This window comes from Salmo trutta, unplaced genomic scaffold (genome assembly GCF_901001165.1).
Source record: "Salmo trutta unplaced genomic scaffold, fSalTru1.1, whole genome shotgun sequence".
In the NCBI taxonomy this organism is placed as follows: Eukaryota; Metazoa; Chordata; class Actinopteri; order Salmoniformes; family Salmonidae; genus Salmo; species Salmo trutta.
This window is the reverse complement of record NW_021822720.1, coordinates 14849-32123: the sequence shown is the minus strand read 5'-3', so window position 1 is coordinate 32123 and position 17275 is coordinate 14849. Positions and strand designations below refer to the sequence as shown.

At 45.6% G+C, this 17275-nt stretch overlaps 1 protein-coding gene across 3 annotated transcripts in view; it reads right to left on the bottom strand.

Annotated features, from left to right (window-relative positions):
• Positions 1-17074, bottom strand: part of wdr93 (WD repeat domain 93) — a 40573-nt gene extending 23499 nt beyond the window's left edge. Inside the window, exons 1-8 of one of the 3 annotated variants that reach the window (XM_029744996.1) lie at positions 16920-17074; positions 16315-16614; positions 15940-16165; positions 14468-14532; positions 12054-12132; positions 11058-11207; positions 4361-4547; positions 2592-2662 (exon numbers count right to left, since the gene is read on the bottom strand). In XM_029744996.1, coding sequence (XP_029600856.1) covers positions 2592-2662; positions 4361-4547; positions 11058-11207; positions 12054-12132; positions 14468-14532; positions 15940-16165; positions 16315-16608 — 1072 coding nt within the window. In that variant the 5' untranslated portion in view covers positions 16609-16614; positions 16920-17074. The remainder of the gene's footprint in view (positions 1-2591; positions 2663-4360; positions 4548-11057; positions 11208-12053; positions 12133-14467; positions 14533-15939; positions 16166-16314; positions 16615-16919) is intronic. The other 2 variants (XM_029744998.1, XM_029744999.1) reach the window with 2 other exon arrangements.
• Positions 17075-17275: the final 201 nt, after the last annotated feature.

Here is a 17275-nt window from a genome sequence, read left to right as displayed (position 1 = left end):
ATGAGCTGTATTCCACCATAAGCAAACAGGAAAACACTCACCCAGAGGTGGCGCTCCTAGTGGCCCGGGGACTTGCAATGAAACTTAAAATCGGTCTTACCAAATTTCTAACAGCATTTTAAACAAGCATTTCGCTACACTCTCATTAACATCTGCTAACCATGTGTATGTGACCAATAAAATTTGATTTGATTTGAAATGTGCAACCAGAGGGAAAAAAAAGTCTGGACCACCTTTACTCCACACACAGAGACAGCATACAATGCTCTCCCTCGCCCTCCATTTGGCAAACCTGACAATAATTCTATCCTCCTGATTCCTGTTTACAAGCAAGAATTAAAGCAGGAAGCACCAGTGACTCGATCAATAAAAAAGTGGTCAGATGAAGCAGATGCTAAGCTACAGGACTGTTTTGCTAGCACAGACTGGAATATGTATTTGGATTCCTCTGATGGCACTGAGGAGTACACCACATCAGTCATTGGCTTCATCAATAAGTGCATCGATGACGTCGTCCCCAAAGTGACCGTACGTACATACCCCAACCAGAAGCCATAGATTACAGGCAACATCCGCACTGAGCTAAAGGCTAGAGCTGTCGCTTTCAAGGAGCGGGACTCTAACCCGGAAGCTTATAACAAATCCCGTTATGCCCTCCGACAAACCATCAAACAGGCAAAGCATCAATACAAAGCAGTGCGACACAAACAACAACACAGAGTTACACATGGAATAAACAAAACATAGTCAATAACACAATAGAAAAAAAGTCTTTATACATTGTGTGCAAATGAGGTAAGATTAGGGAGGTAAGGCAATAAAATAGGCCATAGTGGCAAAATAATTACAATTTAGCAATTAAAAACTGGAGTGATAGATGTGCAGAAGATGAATGTGTAAGTAGAGATACTGGGGTGCAAAGGAGCAAGATAAATAAATAGATAACAGTATGGGGATGAGGTAGTTGGATGGGCTATTTACAGATGGGCTATGTACAGGTGCAGTGATCTGTGAGCTGCTCTGACAGCTGGTGCTTAAAGCTAGTGAGGGAGATGAGTCTCCAGCTTCAGTGATTTTTGCAATTCGTTCCAGTCATTGGCAGCAGAGAACTGGAAGGAAAGGCGGCCAAAAGAGGAATTGGCTTTCAAGGTGACCAGTGAGATATGCCTGCTGGAGCGCGTGCTACGGGTGGGTGCTGCTATGGTGACCAGTGAGCTGAGATAAGGCGGGGCTTTATCAAGCAAAGACTTGTAGATGACCTGGAGCCAGTGGGTTTGGCGACGAATATGAAGTGAGTGCCAGCCAACGAGAGCATACAGGTCGCAGTGGTGGGTAGTATATGGGGCTTTGGTGACAAAACGGATGGCACTGTGATAGACTGCATCCAATTTGCAGAGTAGGGTGTTGGAGGCTATTTTGTAAATGACATCGCCGAAGTCGAGGATCGGTAGGATGGTCAGTTTTACAAGGGTATGTTTGGCAGCATGAGTGAAGGAGGCTTTGTTGTGAAATAGGAAGCGGATTATAGATTTAATTTTGGATTAGAGATGCTTAATGTGAGTCTGGAAGGAGAGTTTACAGTCTAGCCAGACACCTAGGTATTTGTAGTTGTCCACATATTCTAAGTCAGAACCGTCCAGAGTAGTGATGCTGGACGGGTGGGCAGGTGCAGGCAGCGATCGGTTGAAGAGCATGCATTTAGTTTTACTTGCATTTAAAAAAGTGCTTCAGAAATACATTTGATTTTGATTTGATGAAGGGGATGTATTTTACTACAAAAAGAAGGGATGTTTCTAAGAAGAGAGTAAGATAAAAACATTTGATTAAGAGTTGATAAAATTAATATTTTATGTGTCGTCGATCTCAATCTGCAACAGGACCCAAGACATCAATTCAACATTTAAATACAGAACCCATGGCATCAATTCAACATTTAAATACAGAACCCATGGCATCAATTCAACATTTAAATACAGAACCCATGGCATCAATTCAACATTTAAATACAGAACCCATGGCATCAATTCAACATTTAAATACAGAACCCATGACATCAATTAAACATTTAAATACAGAACCCATGGCATCAATTAAACATTTAAATACAGAACCCATGGCATCAATTCAACATTTAAATACAGAACCCATGACATCAATTAAACATTTAAATACAGAACCCATGACATCAATTCAACATTTAAATACAGAACCCATGGCATCAATTCAACATTTAAATACAGAACCCATGACATCAATTCAATATTTAAATACAGAACCCATGGCATCAATTCAACATTTAAATACAGAACCCATGGCATCAATTCAACATTTAAATACAGAACCCATGGCATCAATTCAACATTTAAATACAGAACCCATGGCATCAATTCAACATTTAAATACAGAACCCATGACATCAATTCAACATTTAAATACAGAACCCATGGCATCAATTAAACATTTAAATACAGAACCCATGACATCAATTCAACATTTAAATACAGAACCCATGGCATCAATAAAATATTTAAAAACAGATTCATGATATTCAAATGTAATGAAAAAACATTTGTTAAATTGTCTTAACCCACCTGTCTGAGGCTTAACTCCTCCCAGGACAGAAGACAGACCTCCAGGAAGCAGGAAGTGACTGGTCACACAGCTTCAAACACAGCATCTCCATGGTTACAATACTAACATTTCATCTCCACGGTTACAACACCAGTGCACCACTCATTTACAAGTCTAAAGGCTATGTCAACATGAGCTCATGATCAAGTGATTGAAGTCCAAAGGCAAGCAATAGGTGGATTTCATTATGCTGAGCCGATCTGGTCTGTGGCTCGTGACGTGAAGGGAGGAGGGCCCTAACAGGCCATCAGTAGCTGTCTGGGTAGTCTGATTCAGACTGAGGACCCAGGGCCCTAACAGGTCATCAGTAGCTGTCTGGGTAGTCTGATTCAGACTGAGGACCCAGGGCCCTAACAGGTCATCAGTAGCTGTCTGGGTAGTCTGATTCAGACTGAGGACCCAGGACCCTAACAGGTCATCAGTAGCTGTCTGGGTAGTCTGATTCAGACTGAGGACCCAGGGCCCTAACAGGTCATCAGTAGCCGTCTGGGTAGTCTGATTCAGACTGAGGACCCAGGGCCCTAACAGATCATCAGTAGCTGTCTGGGTAGGTCATCAGTAGCTGTCTGGGTAGTCTGATTCAGACTGAGGACCCAGGGCCCTAACAGGTCATCAGTAGCTGTCTGGGTAGTCTGATTCAGACTGAGGACCCAGGGCCCTAACAGGTCATCAGTAGCTGTCTGGGTAGTCTGATTCAGACTGAGGACCCAGGGCCCTAACAGGTCATCAGTAGCTGTCTGGGTAGTCTGATTCAGACTGAGGACCCAGGACCCTAACAGGTCATCAGTAGCTGTCTGGGTAGTCTGATTCAGACTGAGGACCCAGGGCCCTAACAGGTCATCAGTAGCCGTCTGGGTAGTCTGATTCAGACTGAGGACCCAGGGCCCTAACAGATCATCAGTAGCTGTCTGGGTAGGTCATCAGTAGCTGTCTGGGTAGTCTGATTCAGACTGAGGACCCAGGGCCCTAACAGGTCATCAGTAGCTGTCTGGGTAGTCTGATTCAGACTGAGGACCCAGGGCCCTAACAGGTCATCAGTAGCTGTCTGGGTAGTCTGATTCAGACTGAGGACCCAGGACCCTAACAGGTCATCAGTAGCTGTCTGGGTAGTCTGATTCAGACTGAGGACCCAGGACCCTAACAGGTCATCAGTAGCTGTCTGGGTAGTCTGATTCAGACTGAGGACTCAGGACCCTAACAGGTCATCAGTAGCTGTCTGGGTAGTCTGATTCAGACTGAGGACCCAGGGCCCTAACAGGTCATCAGTAGCTGTCTGGGTAGTCTGATTCAGACTGAGGACCCAGGACCCTAACAGGTCATCAGTAGCTGTCTGGGTAGTCTGATTCAGACTGAGGACCCAGGGCCCTAACAGGTCATCAGTAGCTGTCTGGGTAGTCTGATTCAGACTGAGGACCCAGGGCCCTAACAGATCATCAGTAGCTGTCTGGGTAGTCTGATTCAGACTGAGGACCCAGGGCCCTAACAGGTCATCAGTAGCTGTCTGGGTAGTCTGATTCAGACTGAGGACCCAGGGCCCTAACAGGTCATCAGTAGCTGTCTGGGTAGTCTGATTCAGACTGAGGACCCAGGACCCTAACAGATCATCAGTAGCTGTCTGGGTAGTCTGATTCAGACTGAGGACCCAGGACCCTGTCAGGTCTTATTTTCTGTTATCATTACAATCTGAGGATTTTAAAACTAACCACTCTCATTCAACAGTAGTGTTTACCTGGGTCTGTTCTCTGGGTCTGTAGTGTTGCTGGGGTTAGTAACCATGTACTTCCTGTATACAGACTTAAACACAGCGTCCTGGTCCTCCCATTGGCGACTGCTGATCAGGTGGTTCTGTCCTGAGCCAATCACATTGCCGTCCTCGGTCTTCTGCAACACCTCAAATGGACTCTTCATGGTAGAGCCTATTAAACATGACAGACATATTGCCTTCCTGTTATTCGCACGTTGATACAATGTCTTCCTGTTATTCTCACGTTGATACAATGTCTTCCTGTTATTCTCATCTTGATACAATGTCTTCCTGTTATTCTCATCTTGATACAATGTCTTCCTGTTATTCTCACCTTGATACAATGTCTTCCTGTTATTCTCATCTTGATACAATGTCTTCCTGTTATTCTCATCTTGATACAATGTCTTCCTGTTATTCTCATGTTGATACAATGTCTTCCTGTTATTCTCATGTTGATACAATGTCTTCCTGTTATTCTCACCTTGATACAATGTCTTCCTGTTATTCTCACCTTGATACAATGTCTTCCTGTTATTCTCACCTTGATACAATGTCTTCCTGTTATTCTCATGTTGATACAATGTCTTCCTGTTATTCTCATGTTGATACAATGTCTTCCTGTTATTCTCATGTTGATACAATGTCTTCCTGTTATTCTCATGTTGATACAATGTCTTCCTGTTATTCTCATGTTGATACAATGTCTTCCTGTTATTCTCACGTTGATACAATGTCTTCCTGTTATTCTCACGTTGATACAATGTCTTCCTGTTATTCTCACGTTGATACAATGTCTTCCTGTTATTCTCACGTTGATACAATGTCTTCCAGTTATTCTCACGTTGATACAATGTCTTCCTGTTATTCTCATGTTGATACAATGTCTTCCTGTTATTCTCACGTTGATACAATGTCTTCCTGTTATTTTCATGTTGATACAATGTCTTCCTGTTATTCTCACCTTGATACAATGTCTTCCTGTTATTCTCATGTTGATACAATGTCTTCCTGTTATTCTCACGTTGATACAATGTCTTCCTGTTATTCTCATGTTGATACAATGTCTTCCTGTTATTCTCATGTTGATACAATGTCTTCCTGTTATTCTCATGTTGATACAATGTCTTCCTGTTATTCTCACGTTGATACAATGTCTTCCTGTTATTCTCACGTTGATACAATGTCTTCCTGTTATTCTCACGTTGATACAATGTCTTCCTGTTATTCTCACGTTGATACAATGTCTTCCTGTTATTCTCACGTTGATACAATGTCTTCCTGTTATTCTCACGTTGATACAATGTCTTCCTGTTATTCTCACGTTGATACAATGTCTTCCTGTTATTCTCACGTTGATACAATGTCTTCCTGTTATTCTCATGTTGATACAATGTCTTCCTGTTATTCTCATGTTGATACAATGTCTTCCTGTTATTCTCATGTTGATACAATGTCTTCCTGTTATTCTCACGTTGATACAGTGTCTTCCTGTTATTCTCATGTTGATACAATGTCTTCCTGTTATTCTCATGTTGATACAATGTCTTTACAATATATTTTTTTAAACTACTGTTAGGTTACCGGGTCGTTCCACCTCAAAAAGCACAATGAGGATTTTGACACCCACAATCTCAGATCGTTCTGAAATCATTTCTGTTGTTAGAAACAGATAAGATTAGCATTCCTGCAACATTATTTTGTTGAAATATAATTTGACATCTGAGAAATTAAGCTAATTGATTGCAGCCAAATTGGCCTTTTTAATTTATAGGATTCATATAATATTCAATAAATATACTACCTAACATCCAATATGGACCAAACTTTTTCTACCAATGAGTCCGAGGAATACAAAGGAATGGTCAACAGCCACCCAGACCCCAAACACGCAACACCCCAACAACGACAATACAGATTCTGACCACTAGATGGTGCTGTTCATGCTATTAGGTGGAAAAAGTTTGAAGACCCCCCCAATGTTAAAGGGATTGTTCACCTAAATTGCAAAATGACATTGGTTGTCTATTGACCAGGTGTGACAGCAACCCATGCTTGGGTTTTTAGCCACTGTTTTAAGTGCTAACCTCTTAGCATTTGTGGCACAAATTCAATGAAGTCAATGGTACTTATAATAGCATTTTCATGCTTCATGTTCATTAGAACACTATATAGGTAATAGGGTGGCATTTGGAAGGCAGCCATGTTTTACAAACCGTGAGACACATGCCACAAGGGGTCTCCTCACAGTCCCCAAGTCCAGAACAGACTATGGGACGTGCAAAGTACTACATAGAGCCATGACTACATGGAACTCTATTCCACATCAGGTAACTGATGCAGCAGTAGAATACAATTTAAAAAGCAGGTAAAAATACACCTTATGGAACAGCGAGGACTGTGAAGTAACACAAACATAGGCACAGACACATGCATACACACACACACACGATAACATATGCACTATACACACACACGATAACATACACACTATACACACACACACACACACACAATAACATATGCACTATACACACACACACACACACACACACGATAAGATACACACTATACACACACACACACAATAACATATGCACTATACACACACACACACGATAACATACACACTATACACACACACACGATAACATATGCACTATACACACACACACACACACACACGATAACATAAGCACTATACACACACACACACAAACACACACGATAACATACACACTATACACACACACACACACACGATAACATACACACTATACACACACACACACACACACAATAACATATGCACTATACACACACACACACACACACACACGATAACATACACACTATACACACACACACACACACGATAACATATGCACTATACACACACACACACACACGATAACATACACACTATACACACACACACACACACACGATAACATAAGCACTATACACACACACACACACACACACACACACACACACACGATAACATACACACTATACACACACACACACACGATAACATAAGCACTATACACACACACGCACACACACACACGATAACATACACACTATACACACACACACACACGATAACATAAGCACTATACACACACACACACACACGATAACATATGCACTATACACACACACACGATAACATAAGCACTATACACACACACACACACACGATAACATACACACTATACACACACACACGATAACATAAGCACTATACACACACACACACACACACACGATAACATATGCACTATACACACACACACACACACCCGATAACATATGCACTATACACACACACGATAACATATGCACTATACACACACACACGATAACATAAGCACTATACACACACACACACACACACACACGATAACATAAGCACTATACACACACACACGATAACATATGCACTATACACACACACGATAACATATGCACTATACACACACACACGATAACATATGCACTATACACACACACGATAGCATAAGCACTATACACAAACACAATAACATAAGCACTATACACACACACACATAGATTTTGCATTGTAGATATGTGGTAGTGGAGTATGGGCCTGACGGCACACAGTGTGTTGTGAATTCTGTAAAATTTTAAAATTATATAACTACCTTCATTTTTCCAGACCCCAAGAAGAGTAGCTGCTGTCTTGGCAGTCGATAATAAATACAAATCATCCTAAAGTATCAAAAATGTATTGTGTAACTGTATTATCTTAGATATGAAGCACAAAAATGTTAATATATGTACCGTTGACTTGCATGGGATTTGTGCCACAAATGCTAAAACAAAACCAAAGCAATGGTTGCCTCCTCTCCCTGGACCGCCTCCTCCTCCTCTCCCTGGACCTCCTCCTCCTCCTCTCCCTGGACCTCCTCCTCCTCTTCTCCCTGGACCTCCTCCTCCTCTTCTCCCTGGACCTCCTCCTCCTCGTCTCCCTGGACCTCCTCCTCCTCCTCTCCCTGGACCTACTCCTCCTCCTCTCCCTGGACCTCCTCCTCCTCCTCTCACTGGACCAACTCCTCCTCCTCTCCCTGGACCTCCTCCTCCTCCTCTCCCTGGACCACCACCTTCTCCTCCTCTCCCTGGACCTCCTCCTCCTCCTCTCCCTGGACCACCTCCTCCTCCTCCTCTCCTTGGACCTACTCCTCCTCCTCTCCCTGGACCTCCTTCTCCTCCTCTCCCTGGACCTCCTCCTCCTCCTCTCCCTGGACCTCCTCCTCCTCTCCCTGGACCTACTCCTCCTCTCCCTGGACCTCCTCCTCCTCCTCTCCCTGGACCTCCTCCTCCTCCTCTCCCTGGACCTACTCCTCCCCCTGGACCTCCTCCTTCTCCTCTCCCTGGACCTCCTCCTCCTCTCCCTGGACCTCCTCCTCCTCCTCTCCCTGGACCTCTTCCTCCTCCTCCTCTCCCTGGACCTCCTCCTCCTCCTCTCCCTGGACCTCCTCCTCCTCCTCCTCTCCCTGGACCTCCTCCTCCTCCTCCTCTCCCTGGACCTCCTCCTCCCTGGACCTACTCCTCCTCCTCTCCCTGGACCTACTCCTCCTCCTCTCACTGGACCTCCTACTCCTCCTCCTCCTCTCCCTGGACCTCCTCCTCCTCCTCTCCCTGGACCTCCTCCTCCTCCTCTCCCTGGAACTCCTCCTCCTCCTCCTCTCCCTGGAACTCCTCCTCCTCCTCTCCCTGGACCTCCTCCTCCTCCTCTCCCTGGACCTCCTCCTCCTCCTCTCCCTGGACCTCTTCCTCCTCCTCCTCTCCCTGGACCTCCTCCTCCTCCTCTCCCTGGACCTCCTCCTCCTCCTCCTCTCCCTGGACCTCCTCCTCCTCCTCCTCTCCCTGGACCTCCTCCTCCCTGGACCTACTCCTCCTCCTCTCCCTGGACCTATTCCTCCTCCTCTCACTGGACCTCCTACTCCTCCTCCTCCTCTCCCTGGACCTCCTCCTCCTCCTCTCCCTGGACCTCCTCCTCCTCCTCTCCCTGGAACTCCTCCTCCTCCTCCTCTCCCTGGAACTCCTCCTCCTCCTCTCCCTGGACCTCCTCCTCCTCCTCTCCCTGGACCTCCTCCTCCTCCTCTCCCTGGACCTCCTCCTCCTCCTCTCCCTGGACCTCTTCCTCCTCCTCCTGTCCCTGGACCTCCTCCTCCTCCTCTCCCTGGACCTCCTACTCCTCCTCCTCCTCTCCCTCGACCTCCTCCTCATCCTCCTCTCCCTGGACCTCCTCCTCCTCTCCCTGGACCTCCTCCCCCTCCTCTCCCTGGACCTCCTCCTCCTCCTCTCCCTGGACCTACTCCTCCCCCTGGACCTCCTCCTTCTCCTCTCCCTGGACCTCCTCCTCCTCTCCCTGGACCTCCTCCTCCCTGGACCTACTCCTCCTCCTCTCACTGGACCTCCTACTCCTCCTCCTCCTCTCCCTGGACCTCCTCCTCCTCCTCCTCTCCCTGGAACTCCTCCTCCTCCTCCTCTCCCTGGAACTCCTCCTCCTCCTCCTCTCCCTGGAACTCCTCCTCCTCCTCCTCTCCCTGGAACTCCTCCTCCTCCTCCTCTCCCTGGAACTCCTCCTCCTCCTCTCCCTGGACCTCCTCCTCCTCCTCTCCCTGGACCTCCTCCTCCTCCTCTCCCTGGAACTCCTCCTCCTCCTCTCCCTGGACCTCCTCCTCCTCCTCTCCCTGGACCTCCTCCTCCTCCTCCTCTCCCTGGACCTCCTCCTCCCTGGACCTACTCCTCCTCCTCTCCCTGGACCTACTCCTCCTCCTCTCACTGGACCTCCTACTCCTCCTCCTCCTCTCCCTGGACCTCCTCCTCCTCCTCTCCCTGGACCTCCTCCTCCTCCTCTCCCTGGAACTCCTCCTCCTCCTCCTCTCCCTGGAACTCCTCCTCCTCCTCTCCCTGGACCTCCTCCTCCTCCTCTCCCTGGACCTCCTCCTCCTCCTCTCCCTGGACCTCCTCCTCCTCCTCTCCCTGGACCTCTTCCTCCTCCTCCTGTCCCTGGACCTCCTCCTCCTCCTCTCCCTGGACCTCCTCCTCCTCCTCTCCCTGGAACTCCTCCTCCTCCTCCTCTCCCTGGAACTCCTCCTCCTCCTCTCCCTGGACCCTCCTCCTCCTCCTCTCCCTGGACCTCCTCCTCCTCCTCTCCCTGGACCTCCTCCTCCTCCTGTCCCTGGACCTCCTCCTCCTCCTCTCCCTGGACCTCCTACTCCTCCTCCTCCTCTCCCTCGACCTCCTCCTCATCCTCCTCTCCCTGGACCTCCTCCTCCCTGGACCACCAACTGATACTATATACTCGTTGTTGGGGTGGGATTGGCGTGGAGGGGCGGTCCGTGGATGGATTTTGGACTCATTGTTAGACATAAAGTTGGGTCCAAATTGGATGTTAGGTACTATATTTATTGAATATTATATGAATCCTATAAATTTTTTCAAAAATCAATAAGTTTAATTTCTCAGAGATCAAATTATATTTAAACAAAATAATGATTCAGGAATGCTAATCTTATCTGTTTATACAACAGAAACAATTTCAGAAGGATCTGAGATGGTGGGTGTCATGTCTAGTTGAAATGACATGGAACGGCCCTACCGTGACCTGTTAAAGGTTGGTACGACAGTATGTCATGGGAACTACCTGTGTGGGGTTTAGGTGGTCTGATCTTCATCAGCATGGTGACAGGAGACAGTTTGCCTGTATCTCCTACTCCAGGTGCATGCTGGTACAGCTCTTTCAGCCAGGAGTCTTTAGGGAACCTGTACACCTCTAAACACTGACAACCATTATCTGGTGGGAGAAATGAAAAAAATATGAGGATTGAATTAAATATTCTACATGCATGCATACTTAGGACTGGACTAAACAGATGAAAAAGGTCATTTTGTTTTGCAATCCTCTCATTTCAGTTAGGAGGTCTGATTGAGCTGAGCTCTCCCACACCGATCCCAGGCGATCACTTCTGTCACTCGTCAATCTTTTGAACTGTTGTGAAGCCAGGTACCAGGACACTGTTGTGAAGCCAGGTGCCAGGACACTGTTGTGAAGCAGGGTGCCAGGACACTGTTGTGAAGCCAGGTGTCAGGACACTGTTGTGAAGCCAGGTGTCAGGACACTGTTGTGAAGCCAGGTACCAGGACACTGTTGTGAAGCAGGGTACCAGGACACTGTTGTGAAGCCAGGTGCCAGGACACTGTTGGGAAGCCAGGTGCCAGGACACTGTTGTGAAGCCAGGTGCCAGGACACTTGACTTGTAACTACCCTCCACTAGAAACAGTATTGTTTATACTCAAACCACAGATAATCAATAAATGACTGTGTTGTCTAATTGTTAAAGTAAACCACTGACATTTCAGTCAGTTTAATATTCAGGATTATGTATTCAGAATTATGCAGATGAGGTGTGACCATGATCTGTGTTGTGTAATTTAATATTCAGGATTATGTATTCAGCATTATGCAGATGAGATGTGACCATGATCTGTGTTGTGTAGTTTAATATTCAGGATTATGTAATCAGCATTATGCAGATGAGATGTGACCATGATCTGTGTTGTGTAGTTTAATATTCAGGATTATGTATTCAGCATTATGCAGATGAGATGTGACCATGATCTGTGTTGTGATAAACCTTACAGCTGATGGTAGCAGCTCCGTAGTCTCCTCCTCTGGACAGTTCAAACTTCACACAGACACTTCTCTGGTTGAGGTCATCCTGGTCACATTAAAAGGTTCATGATAAGATATAATATAATGATATAATCTAATGATATAATCTAATGACATAATATAATGATATAATATAATGATATAATATAATGATATAATCTAATGATATAATCTAATGATATAATCTAATGATATAATATAATGATAACTGGGATGAAATAAAAGGTTAATGATATAATATAATGATATAATCTAATTATAGGCCATCAGCGTCCCGTTGGAGGGACAATAGAGCCCTGAGTACCAGGCCATTAGGACCTGATGGAGGGACAATAGAGCCCTGAGTCCCAGGCCATTAGGACCTGATGGAGGGACAATACAGCCCTGAGTACCAGGCCATTAGGACCTGATGGAGGGACAATAGAGCCCTGAGTACCAGGCCATTAGGACCTGATGGAGGGACAATACAGCCCTGAGTACCAGGCCATTAGGACCTGATGGAGGGACAATAAAGCCCTGAGTACCAGGCCATTAGGACCTGATGGAGGGACAATAGAGCCCTGAGTACCAGGCCATTAGGACCTGATGGAGGGACGATAGAGCCCTGAGTACCAGGCCATTAGGACCTGATGGAGGGACAATAAAGCCCTGAGTACCAGGCCATTAGGACCTGATGGAGGGACAATAGAGCCCTGAGTACCAGGCCATTAGGACCTGATGGAGGGACAATAGAGCCCTGAGTACCAGGCCATTAGGACCTGATGGAGGGACAATAGAGCCCTGACTGCCAGGTCATTAGAACCTGATGGAGGGACAATAGAGTCCCTCCATCAGGTCCTAATGGCCTGGTACTCAGGGCTCTATTGTCCCAGTAATCACTCTGACATCAATGGAAATGCTATTGAAAAATCGCATCAAACCCTTGTCATCAAAACAGTATCATACTTTTACAATTCAATTAGGCTACATTGTTTGACCTCACTGTGATTGATCAATATGAAGAAATAACTTCAACAGGTTGAAACTGAGTGGAAACATGGTCATTGGATGTTGTTTCAAAGGCAAACAACTAAATGGACAGTCTTTCTAAGGTGATGATTCATTCAAAGCATTTAAGATGCTGCATGTAGAACACCAATCTGCATATTAGACCTGTTGCATACTCCTCAGCCTATACATGAGCCCAAGCTGTTGCATACTCCTCAGCCTATACATGAGCCCAAGCTGATGCATACTCCTCAGCCTATACATGAGCCTGTTGCATTCTCCTCAGCCTATACATGAGCCCAAGCTGTTGCATACTCCTCAGCCTATACATGAGCCCAAGCTGATGCATACTCCTCAGCCTATACATGAGCCTGTTGCATACTCCTCAGCCTATACATGAGCCCAAGCTGTTGCATACTCCTCAGCCTATACATGAGCCCAAGCTGATGCATACTCCTCAGCCTATACATGAGCCCAAGCTGATGCATACTCCTCAGCCTATACATGAGCCCAAGCTGTTGCATACTCCTCAGCCTATACATGAGCCTGTTGCATACTCCTCAGCCTATACATGAGCCCAAGCTGTTGCATACTCCTCAGCCTATACATGAGCCCAAGCTGTTGCATACTCCTCAGCCTATACATGAGCTCAAGCTGTTGCATACTCCTCAGCCTATACATGAGCTCAAGCCCCCCCCAAAAATTACAGAATTTAATAAAATGATTGTTCTGTTATACAATAGCCTACCGCATATTACACTTGGCAGAAAAACATAAAAAATGCTATTCTGTTCTTCTGAAATACATTTTCTTCATATCATAATGTTTCTTTAGACCTGTAAAATAAATTATAGATGTATTGTGATGGTGAATATTAAATGGATTCAGACTTTTCTTAAAAAGGTGCACATCAACGGCTTGTATGCGTGGAGGCCTGGAGATGCTAAATGTGTTTATGTTAATGAAAGGTCCATTACCGTGAGACCAGCAGTCATTTGCATGACAGTTACCAGCTGACTAAATGTAATGACGGCCACAGCCCTAGTCCCAAGGATTCCGAATAGCACTAACCTCACTCACACCTGTGAGCTATCACTCACTTATCTAGCCTTGCTGGTGCTCAACGTACCTTCTGAATGCTGCCCCCTAACGGTGGGATGTTATAAAGGAAAACTGACTAACGGAATTCCTAACAATAACATTTTGCGATAAAAACAAAACTGAATCAAAATGGTCATTAAATAATTATTTATTTTTCACTTAACCCTTATTTTACCAGATCAGTTGACTGAGAACACACTCATTTCCAGCAATGACCTGGGGAATATTTACAGGGGAGAGGATAGAGGGAGGGGGATGAATGAGCCAATGGAAAAAATAAAGACCAAACTTACCGTTTCATTCATGACTTTTATCAGGTGGCTGGTTTCTGAGTAATAAGCAAAGAGTCTGGCAACACCTACAGTCAGATGAGGAGGTGTAAGAGGAAGAAGTAGAGGGAGAGGAGGAGGTGAGGAGATGGAGGAAGAGGAGGGAGAGGAGATGGATGAGGGAGAGGAGGAGGGAGAGGAGGAGGTGGTGGAAGAGGGGATGGATGAGGGAGAGGAGGAGGGAGAGGAGGAGGTGGGTGAGGAGATGGAGGAAGAGGAGGGAGAGGAGATGGATGAGGGAGAGGAGGAGGGAGAGGAGTTGTTGGTGGAAGAGGAGATGGATGAGGGAGAGGAGGAGGGAGAGGAGGAGGTGGGTGAGGAGATGGAGGAAGAGGAGATGGATGAGGGAGAGGAGGAGGTGGGTGAGGAGTTGGTGGAAGAGGAGGGAGAGGAGGAGGGAGAGGAGGAGGTGGGTGAGGAGTTGGAGGAAGAGGATTGAGAGGAGATGGATGGGGGAGAGGAGGAGGGAGAGGAGGAGTTGGTGGAAGAGGAGATGGATGAGGGAGAGGAGGAGGGAGAGGAGGAGGTGGGTGAGGAGTTGGAGGAAGAGGAGGGAGAGGAGGAGGTGTGTGAGGAGTTGGAAGAAGAGGAGGGAGAGGAGATGGATGAGGGAGAGGAGGGGGTGGGTGAGGAGTTGGAAACAACTAGAATAGTTTTGGTGTGACCCATAGACATATGATATAATAGTGTAATTCTGTGGTGTTACCCATAGACATATGATATAATAGTGTAATTCTGTGGTGTGACCCATAGACATATGATATAATAGTGTAATTCTGTGGTGTGACCCATAGACATATGATATAATAGTGTAATTCTGTGGTGTTACATAGACATATTATATAATAGTGTGTAATTCTGTGGTGTAACCCATAGACATATGATATAATAGTGTAATTCTGTGGTGTTACCCATAGACATATGATATAATAGTGTAATTATGTGGTGTTACCCATAGACATATGATATAATAGTGTAATTCTGTGGTGTTACATAGACACATGATATAATAGTGTAATTCTGTGGTGTTGCCCATAGACATATGATATAATAGTGTAATTCTGTGGTGTTACATAGACACATGATATAATAGTGTAATTCTGTGGTGTTACATAGACATATTATATAATAGTGTAATTCTGTGGTGTGACCCATAGACATATGATATAATAGTGTAATTATGTGGTGTGACCCATAGACATATGATATAATAGTGTAATTCTGTGGTGTTACATAGACATATTATATAATAGTGTAATTCTGTGGTGTTACCCATAGACATATGATATAATAGTGTAATTCTGTGGTGTGACCCATAGACATATGATATAATAGTGTAATTCTGTGGTGTTATCCATAGACATATGATATAATAGTGTAATTCTGTGGTGTTACCCATAGACATATGATATAATAGTGTAATTCTGTGGTGTTACCCATATCATCCAGGGATGCCAGCAGGTAGGCCATCTCCCCCAGACAGGTGATGTGAAGAGAGGTGATCTCTACCTGGTCCTCCTGCCATACTGGCACACAGTAGGGAGAGGAAGAGGAGGTGGTGATACCCTGGGGCTGAACCATAACAGACAGGCCGTGGGGGTGACCCAGGAAGATGTACCTGCCATCCTCAGAGCAGGCCAAGCAGTTGGTCCTCACAGGGAGCTGGGAACAAACACAGGATATGTGTTGGACTGTCATGTGGTGGACACATTTAGACTGGGTTTTATGCATCAAGTTTCATCATTTCAATAACAGAACAGAAGTTTTATAAGGCTAAAAGAAGATAAATGAGAAAATATATGGGTTAGTACCTTAACGTCCCCTGAGACCTGCATAATGGGTATAGCTTTATTAGCTTGCTCTGTGACCCTGGCAGTTTCTCTCTGTGAGATGAAGTCCCATGCCCTGTCTACCAGTCTGTCCAGGACCTTGTCTATCATTCTGAACGGCTGGGGCAGCTGGTCCTGGAGTTGGTCCGGGTCACTCAGGAACAACTCCTGCTCCTCATCACCCTGGCTGCTGTCGGGGGGCTCGGGGATATCTGCAGGCCCTTTTCTGATGTAGACTGGCATCCTGCTGAGAAACCGGATATGTCGTACCTTCATCAATACCTGGGAAGGTTAAATACTGATGTCATCATACCCCTTTTGAACGATTAACCAATCAAGAGTGTTCTGCCTTTACACTGATTGGAAAGTTTTCCTGCCCGAGTTGCTAGCTAGTGTCGTTTGTCTCGTTATTAGCTAACGTTACGTTAGCATCAGTGGCATCAGAAACAAACATTGTGAAGCTTTGCACACAGACTTTTCTCAAAACTCTTCTGACAAGAGACACAGAACAACTTGCTAGTTAATATACTGTCGACACGAAAGAAAATTACATTTGCCTTCATTGCTCACTTTGAAGTTACTATTACCTTTCACGTCAGAAATTGACTAACCAAAGCCTAATCCCGTCCTTGACATATGATCCTTGCTAATTTGGATTTTGGGACATTTCTACCCAACTGAAGTTGAAAAGGAAAATGATCCCGTAAAGCACCGACCGCGCAACGCATTTCCTTCCGGTGAGTTGTGTGGTGTCGTCATGACAACAGCGCCTCTCGAGAGCTCTGCGCCTCCCATTTACTCCGCTTCTGGTAACCAACGGTCAAGCCTCAAGCTAACTGGCTACCGTGAGAGAGGTCTGAGCCTCCTTTTACTCCGCTTCTGGTAACCAACGGTCAAGCCTCAAGCTAACTGGCTACCGTGAGAGAGGTCTGCGCCTCAAATC